This window comes from Meleagris gallopavo, chromosome 1 (assembly GCF_905368555.1).
Source record: "Meleagris gallopavo chromosome 1, MGAL_WU_HG_1.1, whole genome shotgun sequence".
Classification (NCBI taxonomy): Eukaryota; Metazoa; Chordata; class Aves; order Galliformes; family Phasianidae; genus Meleagris; species Meleagris gallopavo.
The window spans coordinates 172,864,041-172,874,860 of record NC_139404.1 but is presented as its reverse complement, the minus strand read 5'-3'; the positions used below and the strand labels follow the sequence as shown (position 1 = coordinate 172,874,860).

General features: G+C 48.9%; 1 protein-coding gene across 3 annotated transcripts; it reads right to left on the bottom strand.

The window, feature by feature from the left end:
• Positions 1-2,605: 2,605 nt before the first annotated feature.
• On the bottom strand, positions 2,606-10,820 carry HMGB1 (high mobility group box 1). 3 transcript variants are annotated; one of them, XM_085216071.1, is made up of 5 exons: positions 10,668-10,820; positions 8,150-8,312; positions 7,774-7,919; positions 6,666-6,840; positions 2,606-4,623 (listed from the first exon to the last, which is right to left on the bottom strand). In XM_085216071.1, exons 2-5 carry the CDS (start codon positions 8,297-8,299, stop codon positions 4,447-4,449), a joined length of 648 nt encoding a protein of 215 aa, XP_085072197.1. In that variant the 5' UTR covers positions 8,300-8,312; positions 10,668-10,820; the 3' UTR covers positions 2,606-4,446. The 3 variants fall into 3 exon arrangements, with proteins under 3 accessions (XP_085072197.1, XP_085072198.1, XP_085072200.1); XM_085216072.1 differs by lacking the exon at positions 10,668-10,820 and adding an exon at positions 10,525-10,643; XM_085216074.1 differs by lacking the exon at positions 10,668-10,820 and adding an exon at positions 9,801-9,821.

The window sequence follows — 10,820 nt, the reverse complement described above, 5'->3', positions numbered from 1 at the left end:
GTTTCCTTTTCTTGCCATCTCCTTGCTTCGCTGTCTCACTGCACAATTTGATGCACCTCCAAAGGCAAGGCTCCATCTTCTGGGGTAGCCAACAGGCAGCCCAAGCTCACGTACAGCCGGCAGCTTTCCTTCCACTGTAAAGCTGCAAAAGGGAAGACTTGTCTCTCTTGCAGGTCACCTCTACCAGCAATCACTTCAGCAAGATGGATTTCAGAATTAGGTGCTCTCAAAACAACCTGCGCTGTATTTTTCAGCAGCACAAAGCAGCCGTAAGAACAATCTGACCTTCATTCATAATAACAAATCCATTGGGACCGAAATCCATCTTTGATTTTCTGTTTGAGGTGCTGGCAAAGGAAAGTCAGGGGGGCACAACATACACAACATAGGAGACTGTTACAAAACTATACAAACCTCCTGGAGATAGGCTTTGCACGAGCTTTACTCAAACTCAGCTACATTGCAGTGGAATAAGCAATGCTGTTCATCTAAAGGGAAATCATTATAGAGTAACTCTGTGTGAATAATACTGCCTCAAAGTGTTTTTTCACTTGTAGGGCATGAAGTTTATTAATGAACGCCCTCATTCAGGCATTGTATTGGGCTCTTTGTAAAACGCCCCTTCCCATCTTTCAGAGGCCAAGACCATGCCCATCCCAGCCTACCACAGCAAAGTGCCACACACTTTTCTTTTTAAGCAGAGGCAAAACGATGCGCTCTGTGGCCTTTACTAAAATACAACGTGACGGCAAGCTAAAGGGTGTAGCCAAGGAACGGCGTTTGGATGAACTTGGAATGGTACCCCCATTAATAAATGATGAGTGCATTTATGGCCTCGATGCCTTTAGCTGGTCGGCTGCTGTGGGCAGACCCTGGAGACGGTGAAAATTAATCACCTCTTGTATTAAATACCACCTTTGTATTTTGCCATGTCTCCGTTACAGATTTGGTATTGAATGACGTATTACAGTCCAACGCAGTACAGCGGCTTTATGCCCTTAATCTTCCTCTGGGCATAGCTGGGAAGGCAGGCAGGAGTGAACTCGCAGGTTTAACCCTTAGGGCAGTGAAGATGAAGGAAGTTTTGCTCAGCTTCGCTCATCAGCCATTCGAAGAACCCCACGCTGCTGCCGCAGTCTGACCAGCGACTCTCCTCAATCCCTGCTCAGGCCCCGAGGCAGCTGTTCCTCACCCAGCAGCACAGGTGTGGCACGTGGCTGACAGCAGCTGTACAGAGCCTCAGCCAGCAGTGACTCCAGCTCAGAACTACCCATTATCAATATTCCAGTTCTTACTAAATCAATCCCATTTCTTGTTTGGAACAGGATTTTTTTGCCCTTTACAATGCACGTTTCTTTGAAGGTTAAAGCTTTTAGAAAATGCTTTTTTTTTTTTTCCCCCAGTGATGCCAGTGCTGTCCAGTCCCCTCACAGAGAACCGCTGCCTAAATGGCTGCAAATAGCAAATAGCTCTCGTTATCCCGTTATCCCTCCGCAGGCACCAACAGTTGGAGATCACCCGGAGGCAGATTTGGGTGAAACTGGCAGCATGAAGTGACCTCAGGTCAAGTAATCTTGTAGTAGTCGAGCTTGACCTACTATTGCCAACCATCAGGCTGAGCTTCTACTACCAGGATGCTGCCGCGTTGGAGCGCACGGGCATGCAAAGAACAGTGAGGTGCCCTCCAGTGATAGCTCTCATCAACTTGTATTGTAAGAGAATTCCTCCACCTAATGACGGGATTTTCCCCCAGATGTAATGGCTTCATTATTTCAATAGAGCTTTCCAGGAGACACAACCCATGTCCAATCTCACACGTGCGAGCTCAAAGGACTTACAGGCACCTACCAACCACTCATGAGAAAACCTTGGCCTCTCTCAAGAACATCACACACGCCTCTGCCACCCTCAGCCCCTGCAAGTTGAGGGCGGATCTCCTCCTCAGAAAGCAGTGTTGGGAACACCTCCTGTCCCCTTCAGCCTTGAGCACACCCTGTTGTGTGCTAAGCCCTGAGATGAAGGCAAGCACTATGCCTGGCTGCGAGGTAAGCGCTGCCACCCATTTTTTAAGGCTCCTCTACGTAACTTTTATCAACATCCAGCAACATTGTGCGAACTGAGGCACAAGACTAAGGGACCCCCTTACGTATGCTTGTTCCAAGAACAAGAACCACGTAACAGCCTGGGTTGAGAAGGACCACAAAGATCATCTAGCTTCAACCCCCTGCCATGTGCAGGGTCACCAACCACCAGACCAGGCTGCCCAGAGCCACATCCAGCCTGGCCTTGAATGCCTCCAGGGATGGGGCATCCACAACCTCCTTGGGCAACCTGTTCCAGTGAATTCCATCCACTTTCCACCTTCAATCGAGAGAAACGCAAAGCCCTTCAACACTGAAACTCTATGTCATCAGCTCATTTCGATGGGCAATACCCAATTAAAAAGAAAACAAAACTCATCTGTCCTAGGTGTTCTGTATCACAGTCTTCTGAAGAGCATCTTCCTTCTGTTTGAAACAGAAAGCGGGGACATAAACGTATCTGAAAATACCAACGCAAAGAAATAAAATCCCTCGGGATATTAAGTGAGCCACTTAACTAAGTATTAAAACCTCTGCAATTATTAGTTTATTAGTATCATCCAGGATTCAGATGTTCAATATTTCTCCTGAAGTTATACATAAATGCAAATTGAAATAAGAATCTGAAAGTCAAAATCGTATAACAAAACAATACTCCATCACAAAAGCGTGTAAAATTACAAGAATGCTTTTTTTTTTCTTTTTTTCTTTTTTTTTTTTTCTTTTTTTTGCTCCTTTTAAACACTGGCACTTAAAGAGAACCATAGTTTTGTAACCACAGAATTGCCAAATTGTCCCCCAAACTGGTAAGCAGGTATATGTGAGAATAGTTACAGTTGCCAGCACTTGAAGTTTTACTAAATACGCAAGAAAAAAACCCCATCAACCCTTAGGCTTTGGTTTTGGAAGAGAACTGCATTTGACCAAATTAGACGGTGTTGGTATACCATAAACATTTCACTTTTTAATGCAAAATTTAATAAAATGTACTTTTCCATACAGCTATATTTAACTTAAAAATGGGCAGACATCGAGAGTGCGGTATAAAACCTAACAGGAAAAATACATCTTATCTCATTTTCAATTTGAGACAATATACAACTTTGTTTAAAGGGCTAAAACTAGAATTTCAAGAATACAAATATGAATTTACATAGATTTAACAAATAATAATGGTACCATTTATAGAAATCTTAGAAAGAAAAATCATTTCTCGTGGGCCGTTTGCTACCAGGAGAGTTTCATGGTATAAAGCCCGCGGCCATCGCCAGACCCGTCACCAAAAAATAATATGGTCATTTCATGCTTTTCACTTTACACACTGCAGGTACGTTCACCTCTCACGAGTGCTCAGAGATTTACACATCCGACCTCCGTTACATGGTAACGGGGTCACACCTGTAAATGTCTCCACCCTGGCTGGACATACACACTCTTCCTATGGGTCCTTCCAGGACAAAACGCAACATCCGCTCCCTCCCCCCAGAAGTATTTCATTTCTGTTAAATTGAACTCTATACTTCTCAACTCTCCAAGACTGGTAAATTCATGCAACAGAATATTACACTTCACAAACTTCTGAACGAGTATCGCTTTGATGAGATTGGTTTCTTTTGTTTCCAGTTACGGAAGAATATCCTTTCATCGCACGCCTATAGATTTCTTTTCTTACCCTATCATGAATATGCAGGGTATGTAGATCAAAGCTGTGTTTATCAGCTGGATATATGAAAGATGAAAACTGTAATATTCACGTGATCCCAAACGGGCATTCAATAAAGCAAAAGATGAGCTCCCCTCAAAAAAAAAAAAAAAAAAAAAAAAAAAAAAAAGAGAGAGAGAGAGAGAAAAGAAAAGGTATGATTTTCCAGGGCACCTATTAAAAGGACAACAATACTAATAAAAAAAAAAATTGTATTTACTTAGAAGCATTCAGAATGTCAACAAAACAGCTGCAACTTTCTTTTTCCTTTTTGCAATTACAGAGTGGTATTCAATTAACAGAACGACAATTATTTTTATGATGCATCGGAGACAACTGAAGATGAGAAATGAACTACATCCCCGAATAGAACTAATTTGTGCTGTGCACCAACAAGAACCTGCTTTAAAACTCCCATGCCAATTTACAACCCCCACACTGTACCAGGCAAGGTTAGTGGCCATTGAAATACCACTAAGGACAGGGCTATCTAAAGACACATTCGGTAGTGTGTTAACTATACAAAAAAAGAGACACTGTACAGTTTAAAAACAAATCTTACACAGCCTTACATTTCATTTTTTTTTTTCTTTAAAAGGAGTGAGTTGTGTACAGGGGGGTTAAATGCTTTATAGACAAGAAAGAAATTGCTCTAAAAGAGACTTATTCATCATCATCATCATCTTCCTCCTCCTCTTCTTCCTCTTCTTCATCCTCTTCATCCTCTTCGTCTTCGTCCTCATCTTCCTCCTCTTCCTTCTTCTTCTTGCTCTTCTCAGCCTTGGCAACTACTTTTTTGCCTGCATCAACCTTCCCTTTGGCCCGGTACGCAGCAATATCCTTGGAGGAGAAAAGCAGGAAGAATCTCTTAAAGTTTAACCACTCAAGAGCTCTGAGCAACTTCCAAATGACATTCATGAAACTGGAGCTACCCGGGCGTCTGCACCGGGCAGGACCAAGAGCTGTGGCTTCAGTTACAACAAGGTGAACTGAGGCCCAACAGCAGAAAAATGTGGGAATGGAAACCTCTAACACAGAAACAATATTCACATGCTGCCACTCAGTGCTGATGGCTGCTGAGGAATCTCCACTGTCAGGCTTTTAATAAGGGGTCAGAAGAGCTGCTGCCTCAGAGGAGAGAGGCACAGCTGAACCCATTTCCCCGTGAGGAAATGAGGTAGGGAGACCTCTTAAGGTCCCTTTCCAGCCCTATCTTCTATGTCAGCTAAAGAAAAGCACATGAAAGTACTTACCTGAGGCACAGAATTATAATTAGCCACCCAAAACACACTAAGATGACACGGCATAGTATTTGCAATGTTATGCCTCAGCAAAGAGCAATCACACAGAATTCTGCTTGACTGAAGTTTACAAAATAAAAGGTATAGGAACTTTGATTAAAGGGTAGACAGTGCCACCTTCTGCATGCAATAAATTTATTCCAGCGGTTTATAAAGCACAAAATTCAGTTCCTGTTATAGGAAGTCAAAACTGTACATGGAAGACCAAGACAGAAAAGCAGTTAAGACTCCCCAGCCTTAAGCCAGAATCGTAAGAAACACAACAGAACTGATCGACAGGACTCTCAAATGTATCAGCTAGAGGGAAACGTGAGCAGCTTTGTGCAGACAGTCCAAATCTTCCAACATTCCCCATCCCACCAATGTTACACCACTGATCTCGCACTCCCTTAAGACTCAGCATTAAGTTTGTAGAAGAAATGATATCCACGAAGCAAAAGGCAGTCAGTGAGGTGCTGAGATTCCTGCACCTTAAAAACCCACTTGTAAATGTAAGAAACGAAGATATATATACCACAATACCACAGAAACGAAGGCGCCTTGGACTAAAGATTGATGATTGTGCCACGTGTAAAGTTCCTTAGGCACTGTCAGCTCTGGATGTAGAAAACACTCAGCATGCTGAGAGCTAGCTGCATCAGAAGGACAGCACAGGAAGCCTTCTACACCTCCAACCCCTCTCCAGCACGTGGCTGATGAGCTCTCACAGAGGACACCTCGTTCACTACCGTGCTACAATCCTGAAGCGCTTTTGTTGGCCAGCAGGAGACGTGCCCAGCCTGAGGCCATGGCACACACACAGACAGAGACCCTGGTGACTCTGTGACTCTCTCTGTGGCATACAGCAGCCATCGCTGAGTGCCGACCCACTACAAAGCATCAGCACGGATGCTGGCAGCACAGCCCCTCCCCACTTGCTTTCCTCACCTTAGGATGGGAATCTGCCTCACAAAGAGCACACACAGCACTACTCTGCACGTGCAATGTGCCACCGCTGCTGCCACCACGATGATGAGGTTTAGCTTCAATAATTCAATAAACTGTACGATATACTGCTTTGTATGTGTTATAACTGTTTTATCACTAGAAAAGAGGTGGATGCAAAGTAGACAGAGGAAAAAGCACATCTAGTGCTAGCATCTCACAAGTGTTCTGACATCACCCCAAGAATAAATTAAAAATAGCATCTATGTATTTCAATCTTTTTAATAGTCAGGGATACATAACCCCTCTAAGACAAGAGAAACATTTTACTCTTTACTGATGTTACTTAATACTACCATCTTAACTCAGATGCTGCTGTGACCTATTGTTTTAATAACAATACAGACATGATGGTATCTATTAAACCATCATCGGTGGCCCTGAGTCACAGATGAATGAAAAACATTCAACACAGAGGACTCCAATTCTGTGATAATCATGTCCTGTATGCCCCTTTGAGTGACACTGTTCTAAAAGTGTGACATTTGTCCTTAGTTCATAACGTGCAACATCAAATATTAGGGTACATGAGAATGGAAAAGTGTCTCAACTGAGGTTTGTTCTCCCCCAAACCAGCTCCATAAATGCCAGCATTACCTTCTCATACTTCTCCTTCAGCTTAGCAGCCTTCTTTTCATAAGGCTGTTTATCATCTGCTGCAGTGTTGTTCCACATCTCTCCCAGTTTCTTTGCCACGTCCCCAATGGACAGACCAGGATGTTCTCCTTTGATTTTTGGACGAAACTCAGAGCAAAACAAGAAAAAAGCCGAACTACAGACACACACAGAAGGAAAAAAAAAAAAAAAAGTATTTTAATTTTAGACTTTAACCTATTGTAACAAAAAGCTTTTTGACCTTATTTACTTTGGAACATCACCTAAAAGCGAAGCAAAGATTGATTACAGTGGAAGACATTAGAACTAAACAAACTACCTTGAAAACTTAACACATACTTGTCTCTAAGTAATGCTGCACATCTGGTCTCGTTTTTGGCAGGACCCCCATAGGAGCCAATTTTATATACCATATGCAGAGTAAGTCCTTAAGAGAACGACTGAATGGTAACAGGAGAGCAAGAAAACAGCAATAATTTGTTGTGAGAATTAGGATTTCAGGATGACAGCATCAGGCCCAATGAAGACTTCTCTGCACCTTTCAGCATTAATTAGTTAGAAACTGAGACACACACACACACACACAAGATGTATTCCTACAAAGCACTGGTGTCAAGTACCAGGTGAATCTGAACTCAGCAGTCTACGTTCTGGCTAAAATTTTAATTCTCCAAGCTGCTTTTTGTGCATGATCATTCCTCTAGTTTGTTTTGTGCACAAGGCTCTATATTTAAGTGGACTGCCAACTAAAATTCCTGCTCATGCCAACAGGTGGTGAGAATGGCTGCAAGCATTTGACCACTGTTTTCGATCAGAATGATCCCTTTTCAAAGAAGTTGGAAACATCAGCCAGAACTGTACGTTGTACATTTATGCATCTGCTTTTAGAGGCTGATACTATTCCAACTTGAAGTGGACCAACCTGAAAACAAAAGCCTAATAATCGTTATTAAATTTTCAGCCTATCTTAACATCACTGGCCAGGAAAACCGAGTCATCCTGCACTTCTGAAGCTCCCAAACTTGGATGAAATGATCATTTTATAGCGTGATAGTCCTGAACAGTACAGCCTAACCAGAAAACCACTTACGGAGGCCTCTTCGGTGCATTTGGATCCTTGAACTTCTTTTTTGTTTCCCCCTTAGGTGGTACATAGTTTTTCATTTCTTTTTCGTAACGAAGCTTGTCAGCCTTTGCCATATCTTCAAACTTCCCTTTCTCCTTAGAAGACATAGTCTGTAAGGCAATTAAAACAACACTAAGATCTGAGAGCACATCCAGGTCCGCTCCAAAATTTCAGCTGGGGGAGCTAAAGGTAAGGCAGGAGCAACGGAGAGTTATTTGCCTCACAAGTGTATTTCCTATATATCTAAAAAACAGAACTTTTACATAAATAATTGACAACTTTGAGTAACATTTCACGCAGGGCAGCTGCTTAATGCTTTGTTTTTAAGCATTTCTCCTACCTTCCATCGTTCTGAGCATTTTTTTGAGAACTCTGAGAAGTTCACTGAAGCATCTGGATGTTTCTTCTTGTGCTCCTCCCGGCAGGTTTGCACAAAGAAGGCGTATGAAGACATTTTACCTCTCGGCTTCTTAGGATCACCTTTGCCCATTTTTGAGGATTTTCTGCAGCAAGGCAAGAAAGACACCTTTAAAACTTTTCCTTCTACAAGCCAAGGCAGGAAGTAAGCCATGATGAACAACTGTGCTGAACGAGACTTGTTAGAGCAGTGCTCTGACAGTGGGAAGAAGTTTCTCTTCAAGAGTATCTATTGAGGGTTTTGACCAGTGCTGCCTGAGGTAACTTGGCAGATACAACCAATCACACAAGGTGCAGTTCCGGTCTCTGACAAGCAAAAAATGCCCCTTGCAAGCAGCCTGCAGTAATTGTTAGCATCAGGGCAATGGGGACCGCACTCCTATTGATAGTGTACCAACCACTGACCTCAGAGGAACACCTTATTCTTAAGGGGAAAAGTATGAGAGTATCCTCTCCTTTGGGTTACCACATTCTTTCTTTACATAGCCTTCCCATGGCTCTGCCCTGCAGATCTTTGGGGCTTATTTATGAGACACACACATTATCCTGGGGGCTCGTTTACGAGAGACCCGTTACTGTTAAGTGCAGTATGTTACTGCTGTCCTGTAACCGCACAACAAGAAGCTGCTCCATGCATGCACCCAGAAACAGGGCACGAAGCAAGGCTGTCACCAAGGCAGGGGAGTGAGTGAGCGAGCGAGCGAGCAGTGGGACGCTCCTTCGTGCCCGCTCGGCAGCAGGGCCTGAGGGCACGAGAAACCTCGGGCACGGGGAGCGCTTCTCCAGCGCGGCCTGCGGAAAGCTGACAGGCAGGAATCGGCAGAGAGGAAAGGAAAAGAAAAACAAAAAACAACACAAAACAAAGCCCACCCCACCGCGGGCCGCCCGCATCGCCGCAGCAGCGGCGCTTCCTATCGGTTTGGCGGATAGACAGAAGCAGACTGCCGCTCCGTGACCGAACACGTCCGGTCTGAAGTTTCTCTCAGTAAACAAGAGGGCCACGGCTCGGCGGCGGCTCCGGGCCCCGGGCGCTTCCTGCCGCCGGGCAGCGCGGCCGAGCGTCGCCTTTAAAAGGCGCCTTCCCGCCATTTTGGCCGCGTCCCGGCGGGGGCTGAGGGGCGCACCGGCAGCACGGCCGGGGGCGGGCGCGCAAAAAAAAAAAAAAGCGAGCCCCACTAGGACGGCGGCGCCGGGAAAGTTTGTCGCGGCTCGGGGCAAAACGCTGCCGGCGGCCTCCGGGGACGGAGCGACCCGCCGCCCTCGGCCCTCGGCGAGGCGCAGCGCCGCGGCGGTGCGGAGCGGCCGCGATGGCGCGGGCCGAGGAGGTCAGCGCCGCGCGGCCGCTTCCATTTTGTGCGGCGGAGCGCCGCGCCGCCCCCCGCGGCCCCGACACGCGCGCCCTCCGCCCGGGCCCTCCGCCTGGCGCCGAGGCCGCGGGACCCCCGCCGAAGGGCGGCCGGGCCGGGCGGGAGGGAAGAGTAGGAGAGAGAAGCGCGGAATGGCCGCTCCGCCGCCGCGCGCACAGAACATGGCTCCTTCCTCCCTTCCTTCCCTTTGTGTGAGCGCGCCCGTACCCTGGCGCACACGCTCAGCCATTGCAGCCGGGGGAAGGCGGGCGGGAGGGGGGGGCGGGAGGCGGGTGGGTGCGGGGGGGGGGGGGGCTGGGGGGAGGGGGAGAGAGGCCGGCTCGCTTCCAGCGCCCGCCCGAGCCCCGGCGGAGCGGGCAGAGCCCCGCGGAGGACCCCCGCCGCCAGCCGGCCGAGTTTAAAGCCCCCCGGACCGCGGCCCTCGCGGCGGGGCGAGCGGCGGCGGCCGCAAAAAAAAGTTCCCCCGAACTGCGCCCCCGCCCGCTCGAGCTCCTCGCTGCTCCGCCGTCGCTCGCCTTGTTTTCTCGCTCGCGACTGCCGTCAGCCATGTTACAGCCAGGCGGCTCCGGGGCGAGCGGCTCCCGGCCCCGCGGCCCGGCCCCGTCCGACGGCACGGCGCGGCGCGGCACCGCACGGCGCGGCCCGGCCCGCACGGCGCCCGCCCGCCCGCCGCGGCGATGGCTCCGGCGCTGCGCCCTAAGCCGCTTACGGCGGGCACGGCGCGGCTCGGCGCGGCACGGCTCGGCACGGCGCAGCCCGCGCCCCCCACCCGCCCGCCCTCACCTCGGCGGCGTTCCGGCCCCGCGCCCCCCGCCCGCCCGTTCTCCCTGTTCACCCGCCCCGCTCCCCGCGTCCCCGCCGCCCGCGCTCCGGCCCCCGCCCCGGTCGAGGGTCGCCCTCCGGGAAGGGACCCCCGGGCGCAGCCCCTCGCCTTTGTGTGCCGGCTCCCGGCCGCTGCTGCCCCGCGGCTCCTCGGCCAGGCGGCGGCGGCGGCGAGGCGAGGCGGGTAGCGCCGGCTGCGTGCCCGGCTGAGAGCGCGCCCGGCCGGCCCGGCGGCCCCCGGCGCCTACTCACCCGCGTCAGAGTCTGCACGCAGCCCCTCGCTCGGCCCCCAGCCCCAGAGACGCCCGCCCGGCCGCTCGCCCCGGCCCCAGCGCTGCCTGGGTCCCTGTGTAGCCCAATGCACCGCAATGGCTGTGAGAGCGGGATCGATACGCAGCCTCCTCA